Here is a 27178-nt window from a genome sequence, read left to right as displayed (position 1 = left end):
TGAAAAAAAAAATCAGAATATTTGCAGTATGTTAAAATACAGTAATATTTAAGAAAAAGTTTCAATGAGGAAATTAGCTCTAGCACAGTTCAGGAGTTACCTGTCTGACAAGATTTTGTCTGCATATGAGGTTTACAGTACGTGGCTTTTGTCATTGTCAAAGGCTTGCAAAGAACTGCCTTGTTCTTCATTTCTCTGTTAGGTGTTGGAGAAGGTGGTGGAGCTGAGCCCTGCAGACAAATAAGAGAAGGTGCTGTTGCACCACACTGATTCCAACACAAAGTCCTTGACTAAATGTATCAGCTGATACTTTTCATAAACAAGATACTGAAGACGAAACTCACAGAAGCACAATACATCAGCACCAACTAGTATTCTGTAATTGCAAGCTATTCTACACTCCCAGTATTGAGCTGCCACTGTCAGGATTATAACAGGACAGCTAGCACTTCCAGATCATTTTCCTTTTTTTTTATTGAAGATACTCTAAAGATTTTTTTTACATGCCTGTTTAAGTGAAAGCATCATTTAAGCTATTTTTTAACATAAAAAAATAAAGTTAATAATAACAAAAAAAGTAAAATAAGAGTTCACTATGAGCAGCAGGAATAAACTTTAGGCTCAAAATCTAACCTTCTTGAATTATGCCACAGTCAAAAGATCACTTTATTTAAAAAAAAAAAAAAGTTATTTCTGAATAAAAAAGGTATTTCTGAATAAAAATCCACTAAATACTTTTTTTTTAACTTAAAGTATGATCTTCGAGCTCCCCCTGCTGGCTCTACAACAGTGACAACAAATACCTGGGAACATCCCATAATGTTCAAATGCATCCTTACAGTCAAGAGGTAAAAAACCCTCTTGCTCCAGACATGGCTTTTGTACCCTAGAACCTCTTTTAGAACCTGATTTGAGGAACAAACTCTCAGTTCTATTTGGTCATACGTAGGCAGACTAGCCCCATATGTTATTTTAGATGTGGAAGGAAAGTTCAGTCCCAAGAACAGCTCTACCAGGTGTACACTCCCAAAGATATATTAAAAAATACTGTATCACACATAGCTTTGACACAATCTTTAAAAATTTATGGACTGAATTAAGACCATTAAACATAAAATACTAAAATTTTTTAATGTAACAGTTTAGCTTGTCTAATATCTCTAGTTACCTAAGCAATTCTCTGTTTTCCATAAATATATTTATATCGTTATCAAAAACTTCCACCTAAATCTAAGACTTGTCTTTAATGCTTATTTGCATTTAAAAGGCAAGTCTCTCAGATCTTCCATGTGTCCATGTGACAAACAAACCAAAACAAAACTAAGTTTCAAACAAAATACAGTAAGCTAATTGAAAACAATATTTATAGCAGTATTTTGGTAAGTTGAGAAAAACTGAAAGTCAGAATGAAGGCTGCTGCTCCACTGATGATCCCCACCCGTCCAGACAGCAATCCTGCAAAAGGCTATGCTTCCCTACTCTGCAGCAAAGTCAATCAGACCTTGAGCACCTAGAGAATTCTACTCTTGGTAAGGATAAAATTTAAGAACTGAAGATTTATTTTCAGTTTTTTAAAGCTGAGCTACCACCTTAATATTCCAACAGTGGAATTTTCTTCTATATTCAATAAATATACCTATTCAGTCTAAACACAAGAATAAGACACACAATTTGTTGAATAACTTTCAAGCAACATTTATATGCACTATAGATGTAAAACACATGGTTGATGATTTAGTTTCCCAGATGACACTGAAAAGTAAGCATGACTACCTGAATTTTTTATTTCACCTGCAGACTGTGAAAGAGACTAAAAAGCTTCATAAATTTAGCTTAGGATTATTCAAAGACACTAATTTTTGGTTTTTAATAGCATCCCTCTAATCCTTGCATTTTACGTACATCTAATTAAGTTTTGTATATATATATATAGAGAGAAAGAGACAGAGTTAGATATATGAGTGTGTTAAATATATGTACTTACTGTTATTTTTGTCCGGGGGGTTTGACAGCCCTGATCTAAAAGTACAAAGAAACATTTTTAGAATTTTTTTTCCTTTTTTCAAAATCAAAGCAAATTTCAGCAAGCCACTCGAGATAACACCTGTCACCAATATAACATTAAATCAAGAGAACCCATTAGTACCATATTGCAGTGAGAACTGCACACAAGACTTTTCCTTCATGGACATCTCCCTACTGACGTTCTTCAATACTCCAATATTGAGCCTTACACATAGCAAATGATAAATCAATGTTCTAGCCAGATGAGAACACAGGCTCTTTCAGAAAAGTAACACCAAAACGTTCAAGTATGCAAAGAAGCTGAGTTGCCATAATTGCATTACAGTAATTTCACAATTATAAGCCGCACTTCAGGTGTTGGCAACTTTTCATTCTTTGTCCATATATAAGCCGCACCTGATTATAAGCTGCATGTTACAATACAGAGTGTGATAAAAGGTATCTGTTCTATCACCATCTGTTGAGGCTGGGGGCAGTGATCCTTATCTCAACGGCAGATATTCTGCTAATGGGCCATCCATTGAAACCTGGCGTGGTATTGTTCTTTATCTTTTCACAACCCATCCTTCCTCCAGCGAGTCATTTTCTGCTAATGGCCATTGAGTCCCACTGTGTGACTGATAAAATTACTTCATCCCATTGGAAGTTGCTCCAGACAGGGGGAAGAGCCCAACATTTCTCACCAAGATAAAAACAGAGGCTTTGGGACACTAAGGGAGCCCCTTTCTCCAGTGGATTCCAGAGGAAAACCGGATTTCTCCACATCACCACTGGACCTCTGGAGGGAAACTGCACCTTCTGCAGGAGCACTGCTCCAACTGAATCACATCTGTCACTGCAGGAGGATGCAGCCACCATTTAATGGGACTGCTACCAACACCCTGCCTGACTGTTATTCCTAATTCCCATATCTTTGCCTGAGAGCTGCTTGATTTCAAAATTATAATAATGTGGAGGGAGGGGGTTTACATTCTCCATTTCAAAGAGAAGCTCCTGCCTTTCTCAGCAGACACCTGTCCTCCAAACTAAAATAGCAACTTTTTGTTCTTTGTCTATATATAAGCTGCACCTGATTATAAGCCGCACTTTGGGTTCGGACCAAAATTTTAGTCAAAATGATGCGGTTTATAATCGTGAAATTACTGTAACTTAAAAGCTGGTTTATTTGAACTTTGCCTGACTTGCCATTTAAACTACACAAATGTATTCAGTGCCCATCAGCCAATTTACACAGTACCTACTGCCAACAGAAAAAAACCCCCAAAAACCCCAATGTATTCCTCTTATCTAGATACTTTCATTGTATACTCATTTCCATTTCATTTATTTCCTGTAATTTCATTTAATGTATTTCTTTATTTTCATTCCTGGTGCATCCATTCTCTCTGACCAAAAGGCATTTTGAGAAGTGCTTCCACAGAGCAAGTAATGACAAACCGGAGCACAACGAAATAGGAAAACATTTTCTCTTCCCACAATGATACAGCACTAAAATGACACTTAACCCAGAACAGCTCAATGCTGCCTCTGATGACAACACAAAAAAGGATAATCTCTAACACAGTTTATTACGACAAATAAATAATTCGTGCAGCTTTCAATTTTTCATTTAAAGGAAGCACCTGGCTTGGCACTCCCCAGCCCTGAAGCAGCACATACCATAGTGCAGGTTCTCAGGTCCTTTCTGGGTGGCCAGGTTGGGCTCGTTCTGTTGACAGTAGAAGCGGAGCAAGCAGTGCTGATCGCAGAAATGCTTCATCTCACCGCGCCACTGCACCTTCTCTTTGAGCACTCCTTGAGACTTACAACAGTCACACCGTACAGCCTTAATGCAAAGGGAGATGTTCACATTTTTAAACAGGCCTTGGGAAAAAGTCAGTTCTACATTTCAGAAGGCTACATTTTTATGAGTACTGAGGATTCAGTACCACTATACAGTTAAGTCTTGCTCGTGTACAATAGTTAAGCTACCTTCTTTTCAATCGTTTGCTGGGGGTTAGCACCCAGAATAAATCTACTTTGTTTTAGTAATCTGTCACTAGGTATAATTAAAAAAAACATTGTTCACTTCTAAACAGTCATCAAAAAAAGAATTTTGTGCACCAATTTTAATTAATTTTATTGAGGCATTCTGCAAAACAAGAGCAGAAAGCATTAGGCTCCTTAATGACTCTACTGAACTGAGGACAAACATAAGCCATTTTTCTACTTCCAAGACCTGGCAGACTTTTTCTGTTTTGTTTTATAAAAGAATCAGAAGTTTTAAAAAGTCACCAAAATAATCACTTCTCTAGGTATTAAATCTGCATAAATATTTTTAATATTTCCATTATTTTAGTTGTTTAACAACAATTTTATATTCCAATTCTTTAGTTCACCCAAGTTTCTCTATGATTTATAAACCACAATTTCTCTCAAAAAAAAGAGAGCTCCCCAAAATTTAGTTAGCATGTAACTTGAAAACTCAAACATTTAAGTGACATATCTTCCATGAACCTGCACGTTAGTTTCATGAGGCATCACTAAGACAATGTTTTTCTCCAATACAGATTCCACAGCACTTTATCTGCTGTGCTATAAATTATTATCTGAACAGATAACTATTATTGGTAGCTTCAATTTCACGTCTTCAAATAAGGAAAAAATTGTTTGTACTACAGCTCGCCTCAATATTGTTCGCAACCTCCACCCTAAAGCAGACCTTAAAAAATTAAGAACTTCTAAAAATGGTCAGGAATCCGAAGTAAGTCAACCTAATAACATAACCAGGAGAGGAAGAGGGAAGTTAAAATATATGCAACATAAAACATTAATACATAAAACCATACACAACATTGCAGTTATACACGAGGCTCTGATGGCTTAAAAAACAAAACAAAACAAAACAAAGTCCAACTGTAGTTTTTGTGACTCCAAAAAAGTATGAACAGGCCAATCAGTTCAAATATTTTTAAAAATTAATGTTTAGTTTCTTCTCTGTATTTGAACAGTGTGGCAACATTCTCTGGCAGTGTAAGAAATTAAGCTCTCAGTTGCAATTTTCAAGTACTTAAAGGTGATACACAGACTTGTTTCTAACAGTACAACCAGCTTTTAATAGGGAGCAATTGAACCTGCAGCTTCAAGATCGCCTCACACTGAGCACCAGGTGGCCCTGGAAGAGCAGGTATTTCTCTTCCCTCTCCTCTGTGCAGGCAGCAGCAGTGCTTATGCACCTGTAGGCACACAAGGTCAGAAACCTGACAGCACTGCATTATCCCCATGCTCCCTCAATTTTTGTTACACTTGTCACTTGGACTTTCCACAGTTCCTTATGCAGATCACCTCATTGGGACAAAAGAGGAAGTAAGTAGTATTCTTAGAAAGGAGTGGGGAAGAAGATAAAATGTAAAGTGCTGCCAAAATAGTGTAGATTTAATCAGTTCAGGAAAGCTGTGAATTCACACCTTTAAGGCAAATGCAGCTTCCAAAGCCACCAAGACTGAAATACCAGTAGGAAAAAAAGAAAAGTATAATTCACTCTAAATTTAAATCTCAAACCCACCTAACACTGATTAATAATGACAGCTGACTCAAATACAGAAAAGCCCATCTATTCTGACCTGCTGCACCCCGCTTGACTATCAAAGCACTACTTTCTGCTCACTTTTCTCTCCTTCAAAGAAAGAAAAAGGGGTCAGATCATGTCAAATCCAGCAACTACAGCCTTCCTACAGCAGGGCCTGTTGTGATAGGACAAGGAGGAATGGTTCTAAATTGGAAGGTCAACTTAGATTAGATATAAGAAAGGTCAACTTGGATTAGATGGAAGAAAGAAGTTTTTTAGAATGAGAGTGAAACACTGAAATATGTTGCCCAGAGAGGTAATAGATAGGGAAACTTTTAAAGTCAGGTTGGATGGGACTCCAAGCAACCTGATCTCATTGAAGAAGTCCCTGCTCATTGCAGAGGTGTTGGGACTAGGCAGCCTTTTCAAGGTCCCTTCCAACCCAACTATTCTGTGACTCTCTCATTCCTGTAACTGTTCTCTCCCTCTCCTGGTTTCCTTTTTCATTTAGGTTTTTGAATAAGTGTATCATTGTCTCTTCTGGGGACTTCTACTAAACTATTTAGGTTTAAAAAAATTAGCTTGTTTTCACTTGGAAATTACTATTCCTCAAGAAACCTAGGATTCTTTTATAGTGACGTTTCCCTTCCATCTCTACATTTACTATATTTTAATTCTACTATTTCCATAATTCTGCTCACAGTCAACATTATACACCGTTCCATGCACTGAATTTTCCTGTTTTCTTACCCATTTCCCTGACCATCAAATTTATTGAAAGTGAAAATAAATCAATGGTTTTAATGACATTTTATGATTTTCCTTACTTCTTTCCCCTTTTGTTTTCACCTGGGATACTGGTGCTAAATTTATAAATTTAACTGAATCTCCTAAAGTTAACTGAATCTTCAAAATACCTGCTTCAAGTCTGCTTATCTCTGTGTTCCAAAAAGCCCATCTCTGTTTGCCATGCTTGCAGAGTCCTTTGCCACTCATGACTGCTTTTTGCTGCATTTCTTTTCCCATTACTTCAACTAGTTCAAATGGGCATGGTGATTAGAATAAATCACTAATGTTCACAGCAAAGTTGGGTTGAAGAATAAAAATTTCACGTGTAGGGCTTTTATTTATATTTTTAATCTCTCCATCACCTGTTCCTAATGCTCTCCAATGGACTGGACTGCTATCAACTTGACCTAACCTTAGCTGTCTGTTCCAGCTTCAACTGCAGTAAATAGGAAGCAAAAGCTGTTCCCAGAGAGTGAATGATTATAAGAGAGAGGAGATCAACTGTTCTGAAAGAGTACTTACTGGAGGTTGAGATGTCTAACTAGAGAATGGCTGAATTCCAACAAGAGAAATTCCACAAGGCTGTCTTGCTGTCTTTACCATTTTGATTAATGCTGGCTCCACTTTCAAATTTTACCACTATTGCCAATCACTGCTGAGCTCACCAGCCACAATAACTTTTCTTTGCCTCAGACTGTAGTTCCCCACCTCTTACTTAACTCTTTGCTGCAGACACCTGACCCCCACTGAACAGAGTAATCACTGCACATGCTGAGTCTAATCAATTCTCCACTATAGCCTCGCATGACCTGTGTGCACTTCAGCTGTAGTACTGTCATCAATGTCTCTCAGAGGATATTTAAAGAAACAGATTTCTGTGCAATTCTCAGAACTGTATACTCTTTTTCAAGGTAATTTCAATGCCCTAATGTAACATCAAACAATTGAAACTGTCATCAAACATTGGGCTACTTAGAGATTTATATTGATGTTTCCCAGGCATCTTCTGGATTAACATACAAATCACTGCATACAAGTTTACAGGAGGAGCCCTAAAAACTTAGGGAGCTAACCTCAAGACATCCAAAATTTTGCCTCTTGTCTCAGAATTGCATGGAACGCAAGAGTAGAAATTTCCTCAGAACGTGGCATCAACTGGTAACTGCAGCTGATGCTCAACAGATGATCAGGACTAAAACTATTCTTTTACATTCCACTGCTTCATATTAGGTTTAAAGGATTCTTATCTAGGTAAGTCTACTGAATTTTTAATACAAGGTAATTTGTTGTGCTTCTACTATTGTTGACTTCTTCTGGCTTTCTGAGAAGAGAATTTTGGCACTCAGGGAAGTGCTCCCACAAAACTTCATTATTTTAGAAGGTTACAATGTTTTCCAGATAGTACTACATGAGAAAGATGTGTCTATAAAAAAAAGTAGACAAAGAAGATGGAGACAAACACTTGTTTAATGAACACAATGGTGGTGTTAAAACATTACTAGGTTATTACTACTCTTTAGGTATACATTCATTGAAACTCCAAAATAACACTGAACATTGCATAAATGAGACAAAGCTCATACATACGTAACTATTCTTTTAAGAAGCCAACAGACAGAACAGCTAATGAATTACAAATTCAGAGAACGATCCTTACCTATTCTGTCTTCCTATGCTTTGATCATTGTCTATTTTGGCTAGGTAAGAATATGAGCTAACAATGCACTACCAAACCTAAACTACAGTAATTTCACGATTATAAGCCGCACCATTTTGACTAAAATTTTGGCCCAAACCTGGACTGAGGCTTATAATCAGGTGCAGCTTATGTATGGACAAAGAACAAAAAGTTGCTGTTTTAGTTTGGAGGACAGGTGTCTGCTAAGAAAGGCAGGAACTTCTCTTTGAAATGGAAAATGTAAACACCCTCTCTCCAAATTATTATAATTTTGAAATCAAGGGGCTTTCAGGCAAAGATATGGGAATTAGGAATAACAGCTCTTTTCTAGGGAAATTAAAATAGAAGTACAGTACTACAAAGAAACAAACTCCAAAACCTGACAAAGTCAGAGTACAACCTGACACCCCGTCAGGCAGGGTGTTGGTAGCAGTCCCACTAAATGGTGGCTGCATCCTCCTGCAGTGACAGATGTTGGGCTCTTCCCCCTGGCTGGAGCAACTTCCAATGGGATGCAGTAATTTTATCAGTCCCACAGTGGGACCCAATGGGTCATTAGCAGAAAATGACTCCCTGGAGGAAGGATGGGTTATGAAAAGATAAAGAACAATGCCCCGCCTGGTTTCAATGGATGGCCCATTAGCAGAATATCTGCCGTTGAGATAAGGATCACTGCCCCCACCCTCAACAGATGGTGATAGAATAGATACCTTTTATCACACCCTGTATTGTAACATCCGGCTTATAATCAGGTACGGCTTATGTATGGACAAAGAATGAAAAGTTGCTGGCACCCAGAAGTGCGGCTTATACTCAGTGCGGCTTATAATTGTGAAATTAATGTATCTGGAGTGACTTCCATAAAGTGGGAGAAGTTATCAGCAGGAGTGTAAAGAAACAAAAAAGAGAATTTTAGCAAAAGACACCACTTCCCAAAACCTATTATAATGTCTTTCAAATATAATAAATCTCAAGTTTTTTAACCAAAACTCAATTGCATTAAGGCTTTAAGAAGCACTTGAAAATAATTACTGTTAACAATTCTTCATAATGGAACACTAGTTCCTCTAGCAAGTCTAAGATTCAAAAAGCAGAAGTATCTAACACTTAACTGTCATCAAAAGTATCAAAAGTTACTAGCAAATATGTTTATATTGCCTTTTTATGACATCAGATCTAACTTTCCTGTAACACAGTACCAACAGCACTTAAGCAGACTTCATGGGCCAGTTATTACCTTATCCCATGAATCAGGATAATCGGAAGCCTGAGTTTTCAAGTGGTTCTCAAAGCTGAATCACAGTATAAGCTTCCACAGAAGCTTAGGTACATGAAAGTAGTTTGGTAAGGACACCTCCAGACTATATCTTTTGCTGAATCACCGAAAGATTTCTAAAGCAAATCAAAGATTTAAGTTCTCTACCAGAAGGCACTTTTGTCACAGGGACAAATTTAATCTCACTCTCCAAGTTTTAAGGCATATAGATAGACTAAATATTATTGTATGAAGTTAACTATTTCAGTTAAGAACTTTGCAGCCAAGTTTCGTCACATTATTTTCATGTGAGACAAAAGAAACACATTGTGGTCTTCAGAAGTTTTCTTCTAGGAATGTCTAACAAGACCCTACATGCATTACCCAAAATAAAGAATTCACAATGTTTGGCTGTAACATTTCTGGAACCAGACATTCCAAAGTATCAGATATGTCTTCATATTCAGTTCTTTTATGGTAGGTAGATGGTCTTGAATTACATGACTTGTATCTAGCCCTCTAACATTTCAAGTTTTTTACAGCCTTCCAGGCTGTATGCAGAGTTTTGGTATGGTGATGAATTTTGTACTGTCTTTTTTGCAATTGCATCCACAGTGCAGCTCTTGTTTTGAAATTATCAGTGTAGATTTCCAGGCCGTTCACACCAGAGACCAAATATTTTATCCATGGTACTAATCGCAGGTTAAACCCAGTCCAATTTCATCTTTTTCTTTCAAAAATGTAAGGGAAAAACCCTCTTATTGTGAAGTCTTTGCTGGTGCTTCACAAGGCAGTTAAGCTTCCAGAGAGTAGAAATAGATGCCATCTGTTTGATTTAAACTTTTATTAGAAATCCATTTGGTCTTGCTTTTGCCTTTGGCATCCTTTCCACTGGGAAATACTGAATAATCAAAGCCTCTGCAGTTCAAACTGTGGGAGAAGGGAAAAGGCAAAAAAGGAGGCAAAAACAGGAACAAGCAAAACTCTGCTAATGTCAGTGAACTCAAGGTATTCAGCTACTAACTAACAGTGTTTTCAATATTCTGAACACACATTTAAGAAGATTTGACAAGAAAACTGTATTAACTAAGAAAAAATTGGAATTGTAAAGTAACAAATATACATAGTAATTTTTTGGTTTTCTGTAACTCAAGACTTCCTTGCTGAACGAATTAATAGAATCAGAGGATAGAAATGCTGCTCTAAGATCTAAGAAAACTCAAATGATGAAATTAATACATTTGCTTATTTTATAGCAAATGCTTTGCTGAAGTAAGCCATATTTGCTGCACAGTCCTTGAGATATTCTCACATGTGCGTTTTTGGTTTTTTTAACTGTGGAGCTCTCGTCAAAAATTCTGAGTTACTTGCCTTGTAGTACCAGTCCTGAAATTTTTTACAGCACTCTTCACTGCAGAAATCTCTCACTACACCATCAAGTTCCTTAGTTGCTCCCTTTTTGCACAGCTGTGAGCAGTAATTACAAGTAACACATCTCAGTCCTAACCGTCTTGCAAAGTCTTGTTTATATAGCAGCTTGCAGCCTGGAAACAGATTTTAAACATTAGGAACAAAGCAATTTTTACAGAAAGATATCACAGTTAAGAGTTAAATATTGAAAATTAAATGAATACAAAACAGCCAACAACTGGGCTTCAGACAAATTCAGGTTGCACAGTAAGACTATAATTAATGACATTTTTACCCAAACACCTTCCCTGCACAATTCTATGGTTTCCTGTGATGCCTGCATCTTTTTCAAATCCCTATGCTGAATCTTTGTTTATCAAATCTCTGAATAAACAGTCAGGGAAAAATCCACAATTTTCTTTTAATACAGACCCATGCAAAAGCATTGACTTGGAGTTACATTGCTGAGTTACACATCCTCAAAATGCTAGACATCCAGCCAACACTATGTGCTAAAGAAATACCTATCTTCATGGATCAATTCAATTTTATTATTACCTTTACTTATATTAATACAACAAACTGCTTAAGGTAACTCATTAAAATTTAAGAACGTTAATATGTACAAGATGATCCAAGAACTGAGAGATTTCTTTAAAAATGTAACTATAAAGCAAGCAATGGTCAGTAGTGAGAATTATGCAATGACAGGAAATTACACATGAAATTTCTGAACAGTTTGTATGCAGTTAATAGTTAAATTTTTTTTCCACATTGGAGTGGGGCGGAGGTGTTGGTTATTTTGGTTTTGGTTGGTTGTTGTTTTGAGTTGGTTTGGTTTTTGGTGGGGTTTTGTTTGTTTTGGGTGGGGTTTTTTTCATTTGCTATGTAGTCGTAATTACAGGGTTGTATTAATGACAGCTATATTCTCCCATAATCTGATCCTCCCTCAAGCAAATTAGAAAAGACATTCTAACATATTAAATGCATTAAAAGATGAATACCGTAGCTACTATATAGGCTATTTTCAGAATTTACTGAATTTAATCCAAATCCAATGCCTATTCAGCTGATGTCTAAATCATATATTGTATACATCTGTAATTGTTCTAATTTTACAGAAGAGAACAGAATGAGAAGATGAAGTCACTGTCTATACAGAATACTGGAGGAACAAGACAACATTTACACAGACCTTTAATCTAAGGTACTGCACTTGTTTTTATGATCTACCAAATATCACAGTACCAAAGTACCAAAGACCAGAATGCAAGTCTTCAAAGAGGCTACTCTGCTAGGGCATATATATAATCTAACATATGCAGACTTCTGTGCTTCTGATAAGTTATGAAACTCTGTATATAACATACATGTTGTACTTCCTCTGCCATAGAGAATATAAAAATACTATAATGTATTCAGTAATTTCAATTATGTGATGCCTGCTGTTGTGTATTAGGGTAGAATTCATATGTATGAAACTGAGATACTATTTTTAAATCGCTAAAAGCACAAGAATGCAAATGGAAGATGCAGCAGACTGAATCTTCCAAAACCAAAACATTATTGAGGAACTTTAACTTGGAATGCAACAAGCTTTGCTAACAAATTCAATTTGCTAGTAATGTCAAAACAAGACATTTATAGAATATTGTACAAATAAGAAACTGTAAGTAATTTGGTTTAAAGTGGTTTTGTTGGGGTGGTTTTATTCTTTGTTCTTTAGGTTTTTTCTTTTAAGTTCTTTAACAACAGAATAAATAAAATTACTAGCACAGATGGCAAGTGCCATGTCCAGCAACCATCCTTACAGTGCAACTGATACGGACTTTAAATACAATGCTTTGAAGGAAATAACAATCCTAAAGATAACTGTGTGCAAGCTATCAGTTAAAAGAACCAATTAAAAACAAAATTTCTTGCCAGTATTTTTTCCTGCTGGCTGTATCTCTCACCATTGCATGGAGGATCTTATTCTTTCCATTCTTTCTTTTCTTATTTTTTCTTCAAAATTCCAGAGATATCTTAGTACCACAATGTATCCTCCACTTCAATTGTCTCTCAGAAAAGCCACCCAATGCTGCATCACCCTTTCAAAACTATAGACTAGTAGCACTCTTCTACTACCAACCAGGCAATTTGTGTCCACCTGGTTAAATAGTTTAAAAAAAGGAATGGAAAAAACTGACATTTTTCTTGGCCACTGAACTACAGGAAGTAAAGTTGAAGATGATGCTGCTGTTTTATTAAAAAAAGTTATCAGCTAAGAAATTTTTTACTCTACAGACAAACATCTTCCACATCTCCGTGACTCATGGAAAATGATGACTGAACATTAAGGGGAAACAAAAAGTCAAAAATTCTAGCCTTTATGACCTAAATGCCTGGAAAATATGGGGTTTCTTTATATAGATCACTGAGTGTGTAGGGCTTCTTGCAGAAGGAGGCCTCTACAGAAGATAAAAACCCCATTTTTATAAAACTTCGGATGTTGACAGTAGATTATTACAACCCTGAAGATTGCTGAGGTTGAATCTTTACTAAGTCTTTCTTTTGCAACATCACGTGCAAAATTCTACAGATTTGTCTGAAACTCTTGTGTTTGTAATAGGTAACTTTATCTGTGGGGCCAGGAAAACTTGGTGAAGTCACAAGATCTTGAAGCTAAAAACAAAGAGAAACTGAAATGCCTTTCCTAGGCTCTTGGTAGTCTGCAATCCAGGTTATACATTTTTATTACAATGCCATGGTATCGACTGAAAAAGTAAGACTCTTTGTATGGAAAAAGGTATTTACCTTTGGTAAAACAGAACTCTAAGCTCTAACAACTTGGTCTTCTCTTGCACAAGGGAAATCCTGGATCAACATAACAGTAACACCCACGACGGCTATGTAGATGTGACCATGAAGTGGGCTTCGATTTACAGCACATTGTGGATGAGTAATACAAAAAGCACTGAATATCTGACCTTTCTAACTAAATATAAACACTAAAATCCTGAGGGGTCGTTCAGCCTAACTGCCCTGAGGACTTGGGGTTCACGAGTATAAGCGCTGCCTAAAACAGAGCTGACAGTTCCAACATTATGAACAAAAAAAAATCTGAGTAAAATCTTAAGTTCCTCAAGATTTCTGCTACAACACCAGACTCACAAGTTACAGTGTGATCAGATGGAAACCTCTACTGCTTTAAAGTGCCTCTGAGAGAAAACAGCTCTCACTTTGAAAGAAATTATAAGCACAGATTATTTGGCCCAAGCTACACCAGTCCTTAATTACGGTCTTTATTAAAGCCCTAACACCACCCACACAAGCTGGCTGTCTCAGAAAGACCGCTAAGGACCACTTTCCAGCAGTATCTCCAACCCAAAATCTAAAGCAAAAAAAAAACCAAATAGGTGAATATCTGCTAACTGAACATATCCTTAATTACACTATTGTAATTCTGGCTCCCAAGCGAAATCCAGAACATAACTTAACTCTTAAAAGCCCTGAATTATGGTTCCCCACACAAATGGTAGAGAGTACAACAATCCGAACACATAAAGAGAAGATTGCTGACAAGACAACATCCAGGCAGTTCCTCAAAACCTTTACCTCGGGGAAGTTCCAGGTTTAAGAGAGCTTCCTTTCTCTTGGCAGATCCAAGAACTGCCCCAGGTTCAGCCCTGCAGAGCTGCCCATGGCAGAAAACCAGCTTCACTTGACTGACTGCAGACTCAGTGCAGGTAAGCTGCTAAGAACATGATCTTAATTCTACCAGTAGCACCTACCTGAATTTCAGGAAGTTGACTAGATCAAGTAGCTCTGTAAAAAGGAATGCTGAACCAGAAATAATCCTGAGTGTTCAACACCAGTCCCTTTTTACCAAAGTGACTAATATCTTTTAGAGAAAGTAATTGTTCCATCCTGAAAGAATTGGTCTTTTACCTCTGAAAGGCTGTCTTCACTAAACTACCTTTGTCCTTCAAGTAACATGCAAGACTTTCTGTTCTCTCATATTGTAACAACTTCAACTGTTAACTGTTCTAGAGAAGAACAACAACAAGCCTGCAGCATCACAAGCTACGTCTTGGAAGCTTTCTGGAGCTACGTTCCATCCGGATCTTTCTACTCTATCTCCCTATGTACTGATTCACATGCAAAACCTCTTCCATACCCACACTGAATGCTGTCTCTGCATTCATAATAAACATTGTTATTTTTAGGAAAACAGACAGAATGTATCCAAATTCTGGGTCCTACTTGGATTACTGTTAAAATAGACCCTACCCTCTTCCGTGCAAAGAGAAGTTGCGCATACCTCTTCCTTCCTTGTTTTCACTTTAAGAACCTTCCATTATTATGCATTCCAACTTTCACACAACCTCAGTTTATCATACTATTTCCTGATATTAATACTATCTCATTCAATTCTCCTCTCTCCTATTCCAATCCAGTTACTCATGTTTTGCTTAGTCTTAAATCTTTTCAGGTTGATAATTCCTTGACATTAATAAGAAGCATCTTTATAAGCTTTCTCATTCTTGTGCTCATAATCTCAGCACATTAAATTGCATCACCCTGTATCTGCAACTGTGAATGCTGTCTTTGTTCAAAGAACTATCTCAAACCTCTTTCAGAAACACAACTGTGGAATTAACACTGAAGAATGAAAATTTAACAATCACCACTGGTGTTGAATAGTGCACAGGAGTTCAACTGATATTTTTAACCATGTTACAAATTATCTCTCCACAAAGAAAAACAAAAATTTCAAGACTCAATACATGTACAGAAAATTTAAATTACATTACTTGAGCACTATCAGTGTTATCCCTCTACAAAGAGAAAGGAAGATAAACCATCTCTTCCACAGCAGTTCTATATTTCCATTTCTCAACTACAACAACAGTGTAGAAATATCAAAATGCAGGTTAACAAGTAAAAACTGTCAAGTAATTTCAGAAAAGATGCATCCAAGAAGCACAAATTGGAAACTACATCTACAATGAGGCTCTTCCACAAGAACCAACTGTCCAGCTCCTCCATCAGTGTTCATCTAGGAAGTGCAGAACTATGCTTTCCTTCAGTATAGCCAAGAGCCTTCACTTGGTGCTTCTGGAGACAGGAAGCCTGTTAAATACCTCCTAAGTGTCTTGTCAGAATCGACTATGATGTTCTTTTTAACTCATTTTTATAAGCAAAAAAGATTATTACAGGTTTTACAGTAACAAAATTGTTTGGAAGAGTCATCTGTGGCTCAAAGATTTAAAACCAGACTATTTAATCAGATGGCATGGCCTGATCAGCTATGGCCATGACCACAGCCTCTGTGCCATCAGAGTTCACCAAAGAAAACTGCCGTGGCTCAAAGAGATGCCAAGAATGTCCCATTCTAACTTCTGTCCATAGCAGTCAAAGGGGGGTCACAGTGTCTCAGAATCGCCCAGGCACCTCTAAATACCTCCAACATTCACTTCCACTTTTCTACTAACCGAGTCCGTAGGAAAGGAGTTTCTTCCTGCAGTAAGAACATGACTCTTGCAATTTTGGATGAGTATTTTTATAGATCATGCATTTTGCAGTATTTAAGACATGATCTGCCTTTTAATTTGTCCCCTTTTGGCAGGATATCCCAACTCAGCACCAAACAAAGTTTCAGATGAAAAGTACAAGCAAACTGACATTTCAGGATAGAATTTATGTCAAGAGGGACACTGCCAAAGTAAGTGGTCATAAGCAAAACCAAACTGGGCACCATAGCAAGATAAAATTATTTCAATATGGCAGGCCTCTATCAAGAGCTGTGGAAGGGACCTAACAGCTCTGTGAAACACAAACCCAGGAGTGTGTAAAAGGGTGATTTCATACTGTCTTCAAAAACTTCTGTATGTTAACCCAAATTCTGTACATTTTATTTTTAAAACCAGTGTCCATGCCTCTAAAAAAGATAGTTGCTAATGCAAACTATTAAAAAAGATGTGTTTGAACAGTTTCTGTAGCTCTCATTCTAATAATAATGAGACCAAATATCAGGAATAAAGATATTTACACACAGCTGTGTCCTCCCTTTGTCTAGGGGGACACAGCAGCTCAGCATGGCAGGGCCACTGCACCAACTCTTAATTGGCCCACCCACCACAGAAGCCCAGCAACCATAACTAAGTCTTAGCAACACTTCGTATCAGTTCTTACATACTTTTTTTGCTGTTTCTAATAACAACAGGAATTGCTATAAATATCAGGTAGTATCCTAACTGATTGTGAAATACTGGCATGCAAGCACCTGTATAAAACTTAACACACCTGTGTTAAGGCTATGTCAGTGTCTGTAATATTTTCATATAAATCTAAGAATTAATCAACTAATCATTTAATAATATACTGTACCAAACAATGCACGTGCAGCACCGGTTGGGAAAATCCCACTCTAAAATCTACAATGCTTTAACTGACTATAGATCTTTCCTAGAGGAAGGTACAATTACTTAATTTCCTAAATTTATTTTTCCACTTGTTAACTCTACAGTATTTTAAGAGCTTATCTCTTAGATGAAACAGATACTACTTCAGAGAAAACTCCATGTCTGCACTGACTTTCATTTGCAGAAACCGTAATTCCCAGAAATTTATTAGCAGGCTATCAGGGTAATAGCACAGTTGCTAGCTTGACAGCTGTCTTTCATCTGTATTATCCATTTAAAATAGTATTAAAATTTGCATTATAAAATTATTAAGCCTGTGTTGTTCAAGTCACAGCACTTAAATCTACTGGAAAGATGAATTAAGTAAGTCTACAAATAAAATAAAATTACAGTGATACTCATCATATAATAGCTTCATTGCTGGATTACCAAAGACTGATTAGTTCTCCCAGACTCTCAGAAGGAATATATATTTAAAAAACCCAAAAAAACCCACTCCCAAAATACCCCAAACCTGGTAACCTGAAGATTTCGTCAGGATTAAAGGTTTGTATAGCCTATACTCAACTGTCACTCATGCAACTACACATACATAAAAACCCCACAAGTTACTTCTTAGTTTCGCATACCGCATACATATATTGTTTATCTAAACAATATATCTAAATTTAGATACAGATATTTTGGAATGCAGCATTCTAGTGGCAAGCACCAGGACAGCCTCAGCAACAGTAGAACAGATTAAATTCTTTTATATACTCTGTTCAGGTTGTTCACTCTACACATAGCATCTGATTTTTGGACAAAACCAGAAAAAGTATCCAGTACTCCATGAAAGAATTAATAACCATCTTTAGCACAAAATCTAGGTCAGTTCTAATCACACCTTATTGTAATGGAGGTTTCAGCTACTTCCTGCATAGGTTTTTAAGTGTCTCAAGAGAAACATATAAAGAAACAAAGCTGGAATAAAACTGCACAGAAACACTGACCCAAAAGACTTTAACCCTTTAGACAGGGTTTGTGTAAATATGCATATATATGCATGTCTGGAAAAAAAAACTCAGGTATGAAGAAGGGGAGCAATGACAACACCTGCAGTACAGCAGCAGGGCAGCTGTAAGCAGTCAAGAGGTATTTGTGGTTGATCTTATATATGCTTTCCCATCAGTTTGCATGAAGATGAACAAGTAAATACACTTGCAGGAACACATTTTTAACTTCCGATTTTATCTAGGAGCCTTTTATAAACACTCCCCTGAAAATTATCCACATTTTCTCTTGAGAGTTCGATTTCTTCCAAAGATGCCAGCAGCTTTTGTGACTGAGTACCTCTGGCTATTCCTTCTCAAACTGTGATACATTGTCTTTTGCATGCTCAAAAAATAATCTGTTCGTGAGGCTCCTTGAACAATCTGCAATATCAAAACCAGGGTGGCCTCCATATCCAAAAAGTTTTTGGTACTTGTACTGGTTTTGTTATTTCACAAACAGTTGGACACATATCTGGGAAAAGGCTTTGAAATTAAGGACAAAGCAGTGACGTTTAGGTGCCTGAAAAAGGGCAAAGAAAAATCTATCGTGTCTGATCATGGTTTGTTGTCCATCAAAGTCCTAGCCCTGTCCTTCCCACATAAGCACTATTAATTCTTGGATTACAGTATTTCTGCAGCCATTGATGACAACTGATGGTTTTCCTTCAAAATAAATGGTCTAAGGTTCCTTCAGAATTTCTGTCCAGATCGTTGGTTTATTTGCGACAAGAACACATACAGCTCTTTGTCATTTGCACCACAAAGTAGACCTCAGCTACAGCTGGGAGGTATGCACTGTATTTATTTAAGTTATAATCCACTTGATGGTGCTTTTGACTATCCTCTCTCTACTACTCAGTGGTTCAGATCACAGTAAGCTGATAAACTTTGTCTTTACGGTAACATTTTGCACATTCACCCTCATAAATATGCTGTTTACTCTTGAGCTGGCAGTCTAGCACCTGCAAACTCAAGACCCACACTAAGACATCTGGCAATAGATTCCCCCCACTTAGTACCCATATTTACACAGGAGAGACTGTTTTTATTCCTTTTCTTCCTCAAATTTTTCAAGAGGAAACACTTCAAGCCTCCTCATACAGAAGCAGTAGTGGCATAGCTGGCATTATCAATCCTATTCATTTCATTGTGAAAGCCACCCAGTTTTAAAATGAGGGAGTCATAAATATTCATAGCAATAGAAGCATACACTTTAATCTCCAGAAAAGTATCTTGTTCTTGTTTGAATGTATTCTGTGGAATTGCTTCATTCACAGAAACAATTTCTAGCTAGAGGCTGCTGATCAATGAGTGCAATAACACACTGTAAGGTTGGGCCTTCATTTGCCTGTTTTTAACTCTCCAGCTATCACTCTGCAGTCCAGAACACCACACTCCATTCTTCAGAAAAGACTCCTGAGCTGTCAGGGAATGGCAGGGAGGGAAAACTTCCTTCAGCTCCGCAAGCCAACCCTCTCCAGCTTAGCAGGATCCTCCTTCAAGTAAACTCCCATATCTACTATTTAATCTGCCTGACAGCAGAGATCTTCCACTGGCCCTATCAAATGACATTGGAAGTGTTGCTGTTACAACTAAAGAAAAAAATATTCATCCTATTTGTGAATGACAGGCCACCCAAACTCGTAGCTAAACTTCTAAGATCTTGATTAAATATCAGTATCAAAGGAGAGTTCACCAGAAGTGGAAAGGATAGGTCCTTGTTCAAAATCGATTTTGCTATTTCTATTAAATCATGCTTTAATGCAACTTAAAAAAATCCTAGGCCTGTGGAGTTCCCTTTTCGTTTGCTTTCTTTTTGAAAATTCAAGTAATTAGTCAAGCAAATTGTAGTGACAGTAATCAACATACAGCAACAGTCATCGCTCAAGTTATTGCTTAAGTAACCATTCTAAGCCAACATAGAACTTCTACTGTTGTACCTAATTTTTCTTAATCAAAGGGAAAGTCTGGTGTTTATCAGTGCAGTTAATGCTGTATATGCACTACTGCATAAATTTAAAAAAAAACAACATACAATTTTTTTTGTGCATATGTATATATGCAATGTGTGTATATATGTGTATATATTTACACACACACACTGAAGAGTGCTAACCTGGACTAAATGGTGAAAAGCTCTAAAGGCAGTTCAGATAAAAAGTACCTGCACTAATAACAACAGGCACAATCACTTCAATAACAGTAATGAAGAGACTTCTGGTTTAGTCTCAAGTACAACAGAATGAGTTATCTTAAATTTTAACATTATATAGAAAAAACCAAAACCGTACATACCTTCACTGCAAAAGGGTCTTTTGACACCGGAGAAATTCACTGTTTCATGGAGCGTTTTCTCTTCCTGACAGTATTCACAGTATGTAACTATGCAGTGCAGCTTCTTATAATCATCAGAACATGCTCTGCTGCAGAACTGATACACTTTGTTCTAAATGCAAAGTTGCAAAGCATTGTGAACAAGGTTAATGGAGAAAATATTAAAGTCTAACTAGTGCAACCTGAAATAATAGCTGCCTTTAAGACAACTCACAAAGTAAAATGAAGTGCAAACACATAATTAGAGTATGACTTCTAATGCTAAAATATTTACAAATTCCAAATCAGCTGACAGTGCTACAAATCCTCATAATTTCACATAAAAACACTGAACACAAAATATGCTACTCAATCTCAGCATATCCTCCTCAGATACTTCTCTCAGTTCATAAAGAAGTGTAATAATGATCTATGATATCTACAGTAACTGAAGATGTAAGCAGATTTCAGACATACATCTGATCTGACAAAATACTTTCTTTTTTTAAAATTCCACAGATAATATTAACAAACAAAGACTTCCGCTTTTATCCATACTGAAACTAAACTATATTCTACAGAACAGGTAGATTTTAACGAAACTTTTTAAAAGACGCTTCAATACCATAAAAAATAGCTAGAAAAACTGTATTAAAGTTCTAAGCTTAAAAGTTTAAACACATCATCATTCTAAGAATAACACCAACATCCCCCCTTACCTCCCATTCCAGTACTTCTGGTTTTGAACAGAAAGAACTTTTGCAATAATTACATTTCAACTGAATATCACTGGGAGAGACGAACTGACCATTTGTTGAAGACTGAACACTGAGAGTCTGGAAAACAAATATATATATATATACACATCACTAAAAAAACAAAATTACTTTTAAAGCATGGGGTTTTTTCAAGTAAGCTTAGAGTACTTGAGAATTTCAGAGTTTATAAATAAACTCAAGAGCATTTCTAGCAAAACCACAGGAGGTTGGTTCTTTAGCTTAACTTCTTTTCCTTTGTTTTCCAATTTTGAATCTTTTTAAAGTCATATTTTTTTGCCTTACCTTTCTGATGCCTTTGATTTAAGGGTAAGTACATTTTTTGTAAAAATCAACAAGAAGTATGCCCAAACTGAACACTTCTGTTGATCACAAAACAGGTATTTTCAAATAAATTCATTTCACATCTTGTATTATTTTCATGACAGACAGGTAAAGACCAACAAATATTTTCAAAGGCAAACCTCACCAAGGCACATTATCAATATCTTATGCAAGCATACCACTTGAAAATACAATACTACTAAAGTAAAAGGCTTTCAGTGAGCAACCTCACATCTACTCAGATTAAGAAAAAATTAGCTGAGTCCTAAATTGCCCCTCCCATGGCAGGAAGATGCAATTACTCACACAGCCAGCCCCTAAACAATCCAGGAGTTTAAAACTGAGAAAAATACTGTAGATTGCATGTGTAGGTATAAAAATTTAATTCTGTAACTGCGTAATTTCTTTCATGCATTTCTGAGATAATCAGTAGACAAGAGAACTCAATTATACAGTACCTGTATCTTTCAGTATGTCTTATACGTGTTTTTGCATACTCCCTGATTAACCATGAACCATTGGTGTATTATAGATGGGATGTTCAAGACACAAATCTGAATCAGTAATTATCACAGACACTTGAATCCAGGACAAACTTCATACATCTGTCTTGTCAACAAACTTCCCCACACTATTTGCAACAAAACAAATATATTTACAGACAAATTCTCTTCAGACAGATTTGTTACTACCTCTTCACTGTGTATTAGTGAAAATTCAAAACATTTCTGTTACAGGATACTTTTCTTCAACTCTCATGTTAGTAAGGGCTCACCTACACTAAAAAATAAATAAAACACTATTTTGAGACTTAATGCTGATATATACCCTGATCTATGCAGGCTGGTATTACTGAGTGCTAGCTGGCAGGGCAAACAGTATCATCTTATGCAGATGTATTAATTCTGTATCAAGAGTTTGCAGACATTAAGTAGTCATGCATATTTCCCAATCACAGGCAGGACCTGAGAACCAAATGCCAGGCAACAAGAAGACAATACCTTTACCTCAATGGCCCATTAGCCTATAACAACTTATATATATAACTTCTAAAATAACTTTTTTTATGATGCCTACACACAATATTATGATATTTCTCCCACTATAACCAGCAAATATTCCTGTGGCTGAGCAAGGTTTGCTTCCCTTTGGCTGCTCTAAATAGCTGAAGACTTGCACAAACATGAGAGCCACAGAGGTATTAACTGCAAGCTCCAACCTGTGCACTTCTCCATTTGCAGGTGTCTTCCCAGAGCAAACACCACGCTCAACACATGCTCCTGTGTGGCTTACGGAAGCCTAAAAGCTCTCATTGAAAATGAAAAGAAATGAAGAATACCCAGCACCTCCAGTTCAGGAATGAAGGCAATGTAAAGCACTAGATGTGGCAACTTGTACAGAAACACTGCAGACAGAGGGAGGAATGAAGATGAATACTAAGTGGTCATCAAATGAAAAGCAACTCTTATTTTTCATGCTGTAGTTATCTTTCAACATGGGACCCAAACACCATATTGTGAGGTGTTAAGTAAGTTAAGTTAAAAGTAAAACACAGTTTTTCACTGTTTTCTGAGGTATGCCACAGTCGCATTCTTTTGTTTCTTTCCATTATTGTTTACTGGGGTAGAAATTCAGACTCACAAAGTCTAGGGGGCTGGTAACTGAAAAATAACAAAATACTAGAGAAGTGAGAACAACACAGTTTGATACTATTTAAAATTAGAATCTGTCTTAAAGGAAATTTACGCATAACTCTAGATTAAACAAATCTAAGCTATTAAGCATTATTGCTTCTAAAACAATTTCAAAAGCAAGGTTTTATATCATGAGTTCCTCTGGTTAATAAAGTATTTTTCCAGAAAAATCTGTAAAGAACTGAATTCATATTACTGAAAGTTCTAAACTGAGCAGAAGATTATTTTTAAATCAAGTCAATCACAACATCATTTTGTATGCCTCTTTCAAGTTTCAATTATCCTGCTTACAATTAAGGAGTGCTTCTGCATATTTTGAGCCAATATGACATGCACATAGCACTGTCATCATATTTCTTTGTTTCTTACTTGCAAGGTATTTTAAGTAACTTTAGGAATTACTTGGAAGCATAATTACACACAAAGAATAATAAAAGAAAAAAGATCATAAAATCATTAAAATCTTTCACCAGTCACCCTGAACACTAAGTTTTATCTATGCTATGTTGTATCAAAGACATCTCTGAATGTCTTTGGTATATGTCAAACATGTACCAATGTTTGTTCTTTTGAGAGCCTGCCCTGAATGACAAGAGCACAGGAAGTGCAAGCAAAGCAAATAAAACACTGTCAAGCCCTTTTAAATCTCAATGCAATCAGCTCAAACTACTCTAAGTTGCTTGTTTAATAATGAAGATTTGGCAGGTCCAGCCCAGGATCTTCTGAGAGGACCACCAAGCAGCACAGTTTCTGGCCTGCCCCTGCCATGGCAGCATATGTGACAGAGGGTTATCCTTGCTCACAGCTACATGAAGTCAAATTGTGGAAACATTTCTGTACAGAAGTGTACATGTGGAAGAGCTAGTAGGGAGTCAGACTGAGATAAGGTGTTTTTTCCAACTGAGGAAAAATAAAAAAAACCCTTTGAAAGAATCAAGTTGTTCCTAAAGTGCATGAGAGAAAGACTTATGAGGAAACTTCTACGTGTTGTCATTCATTAGGACTGTTCTGCAAGCAAATTCAAGGGCACTAAATTAAATAGGGGAGGAAACAAACACTTCCCTCGCACTCATGCACACACAGACCTTCTAGCCTGGGCATGGAAGCCTCAAATATTTTTATTGTTATCAAATTTAGAAGAGTATTTGTCTGCATGCACACACATGTGTACAAGAGATGTAAAGTATATAGCCAAGAACACTTCCAAGCACCATCACAATGGTGAAAGAACAGCATTAGTGAATAACCAGAGAGAGTTTCCTGCTAAAAGCCATTGCACTTGTAATTCTTACCCATACTGGTCCTACAATTCTCCAGATACATCCATAAATTGGAAGCAAAACCCAAACCAATTAAAGCTTTAGCACAAATTTTGCAGACTTTTTGCCAGGTAGCTTGTACTTCATATACTTACACAGCTGCTAACTTTGGGAAGACAGCTCTCTTACAGCCTCCATGTTCACAATAAATAATCAGATTTTTTCCCCTCACCAGCAAGATCTTCAACTGACCCAATAAAAGCACCAGTATCCATACTGATTTAAAACAATACAATAAATATGTCTTTAACTCTACAATAACATCCTCCAAGACAGTGTGGAAGACAAGATTCAGTCCCACTGTTCTACGACCAACTACCAAACAAACAAACCACATACAGCAGGCTGTTCTCTTTCCTTTAATATCTTTCTTCAAGATGAAATGCTCTTAAAGGCTGGCTGCTCAAAGTAGAATGTAGATATGGACATAAACTGTACAATGTGCAGCTCAGCTGAATCTTTCCAATATTTCAATTCGGTAAAAGAACAACTAGCTGGAAACAAAAGGTTATTTCTAAGACACAATTATAATCAATCCTGAAGTTCTGTAAAACAAACTTACCCATTTGTAAACCAAAATTACTAAAATACTTGCAGAAAGGAGGAAACATAGGCATGAAATATCAATTAGTCTGTTCTGAGAAGGATAATCTTTAAGAAAGAAGTCTAGGAAAATCAGGCACAGCAGGAAAAAGGAACAAATATGAAGCCAGAAAACTAAAACAAGAGCTATCTCCATTAATAAACACTGAAAAACATGGAGCACCATAGTAAACTGACCATTTTCTCCATTTAGGTTTAATACCTTACATGTAATTTATGTAACAAGAGAAGCCTCAAGGGAGCACTTACAGTCCAGTGCTCACATTGCTGGGTAACATCCTTTCCACCTAAATACTAAATGAACAGAACAAAGAAGCTGTTCTCACTAATTCAGCTTTAGCCTTATGGAGAATATATTTTATTCTTCTACACAGTGATTATTCAAAAGCTATCAAAAATTAAAATCCAACAGTGCTGGTGGAGCAAACTAACTGTAAGCAAGTGACAAACTACTCATTCTTGGTTTTTACTGAGAACTCACAGACTGCAAGGCTGCTTCAATTAAACTCCACTGCAACACTGACAAGAGATCTATGTGCAGCACTGAGACTGCAATGGAAGCATGAGCACAAGGACTCAGTAAGACCACAAACCCACAATCAGCATTAAATGATCTGGCAGTTCCATTCAATAATGTTGCCCAATGTTGACTTATGTGCAAATCCAAGAAGGTCCAGGTTGAATTCATCATTCCCGGGTTGTATTTGTTCCAACAGCTCTTGGGGATGCATTTAATTGTAAAATCATGTACAATAAAACAGATGTTAAATGGGTTTGTAAGAAGTATTACAGGTTTGTCATTTCATACTAACAATACACAGGCATCCTGTTGATCAGTTCCACTGACAGACACCTACCAAACTGGTTATGAGGGAAACACAGATCAGACTACAAGATAAGAGGTGCTACCCAGGGTATATTAAAAGAAGCAATTAAAATACCAATCTGGTGTCCAGTTGACAGAAAACAGCAAAATTCAATGACAAATGAGAAAACTCTGTGTGGGTGCATGACACCCTTTCAAGACAAAGCAATTATCAATTATTAGCATAAATCTAAGGAAAAATGTTTTTACATACAAAAATTGAAACATATTATTTTAAAATATCCTTTAATCACCAAGAGATTAATGTCTACAACACATTTCACTTATGTTTTAACCTTAATTCATACTGAAAATATGACACTTTCAGCAAGCAGAGAAGCCTCATCCAGAGTGCACAACATTAGCCTTGCAACCCCCCATTTTCTGGCAACAATTTAAACAGCTAGTTATGTCCATAAATGAAATGGCTGAGGCTCCAACCTTTCATTTCGGAAGGAATCATTTTTCCCCATGGCAGACCTTCGTTAGTTCTATATTCAACATGAGAATTTTGTTATTGTGTTTAGTACAAAAGAGACTAAATTTGTTGATCTTTAATGCAAAACAGCAAGTCTCACATCCATTAAGAGGCTTAGGTGGCAAAAATAAGATGAGCAGTGATACAGCTTTGTGGTTTCTAACAATATAAAGCAGAAATTGGTTGTTATAATGTAATTTTATACGTTTAAGACAGCATCTAGTGTTATCATTATGAAACAGAACTTTGATCAAAGAAGTTGTTGTGAGCCAGAAGCACCTGCTATGTTAATTGCAACTCTCAAGCATGTATATACAAGCAAGTTAGTTAAATATTCAAATACTTAGCACAAATATAGGTACACAAATATTTAGGGAGGAAAAGATTTAACACAACAGCTAACCTGAAATTTAGCTACACAACTGGAACTGCAAAAGTTGCACAGTTTTCCATCAGGCATTGTGGCTTGATAGTGAGGTAAAGAGTTTCGCTTACAAAAGTGGCAAATAATTTCCACACCTAAAAGAAAAACGTAGTTTACAAATAAAATAAACAGAAAATAATAGGGGGAAAAAAAGAGTATTACAGGTGAGCCTGTTTTAGTTTTTCAATGTAGAAAACTAAGATTAGTCTGTTTTCCAGTCAGCTTCTACAAGTCACA

At 36.6% G+C, this 27178-nt stretch overlaps 1 protein-coding gene across 5 annotated transcripts in view; it reads right to left on the bottom strand.

The window, feature by feature from the left end:
• ZMYM2 (zinc finger MYM-type containing 2) overlaps nt 1-27178 on the bottom strand; it is a 92398-nt gene that overhangs the window by 17011 nt on the left and 48209 nt on the right. For 4 of the 5 annotated variants that reach the window (XM_033051426.2, XM_033051430.2, XM_033051427.2 and 1 more), the window contains 7 exons: nt 26921-27036; nt 21178-21294; nt 20441-20591; nt 10666-10838; nt 3685-3850; nt 1985-2019; nt 101-230 (listed from right to left, as the gene is read on the bottom strand). In XM_033051426.2, the coding sequence (XP_032907317.1) occupies nt 101-230; nt 1985-2019; nt 3685-3850; nt 10666-10838; nt 20441-20591; nt 21178-21294; nt 26921-27036 (888 nt within the window). The remainder of the gene's footprint in view (nt 1-100; nt 231-1984; nt 2020-3684; nt 3851-10665; nt 10839-20440; nt 20592-21177; nt 21295-26920; nt 27037-27178) is intronic. The other variant, XM_033051429.2, reaches the window with a different exon arrangement.

This window comes from Catharus ustulatus, chromosome 2 (assembly GCF_009819885.2).
Source record: "Catharus ustulatus isolate bCatUst1 chromosome 2, bCatUst1.pri.v2, whole genome shotgun sequence".
NCBI classification, from domain to species: Eukaryota; Metazoa; Chordata; class Aves; order Passeriformes; family Turdidae; genus Catharus; species Catharus ustulatus.
This window is presented reverse-complemented; position numbering and strand designations above follow the sequence as displayed.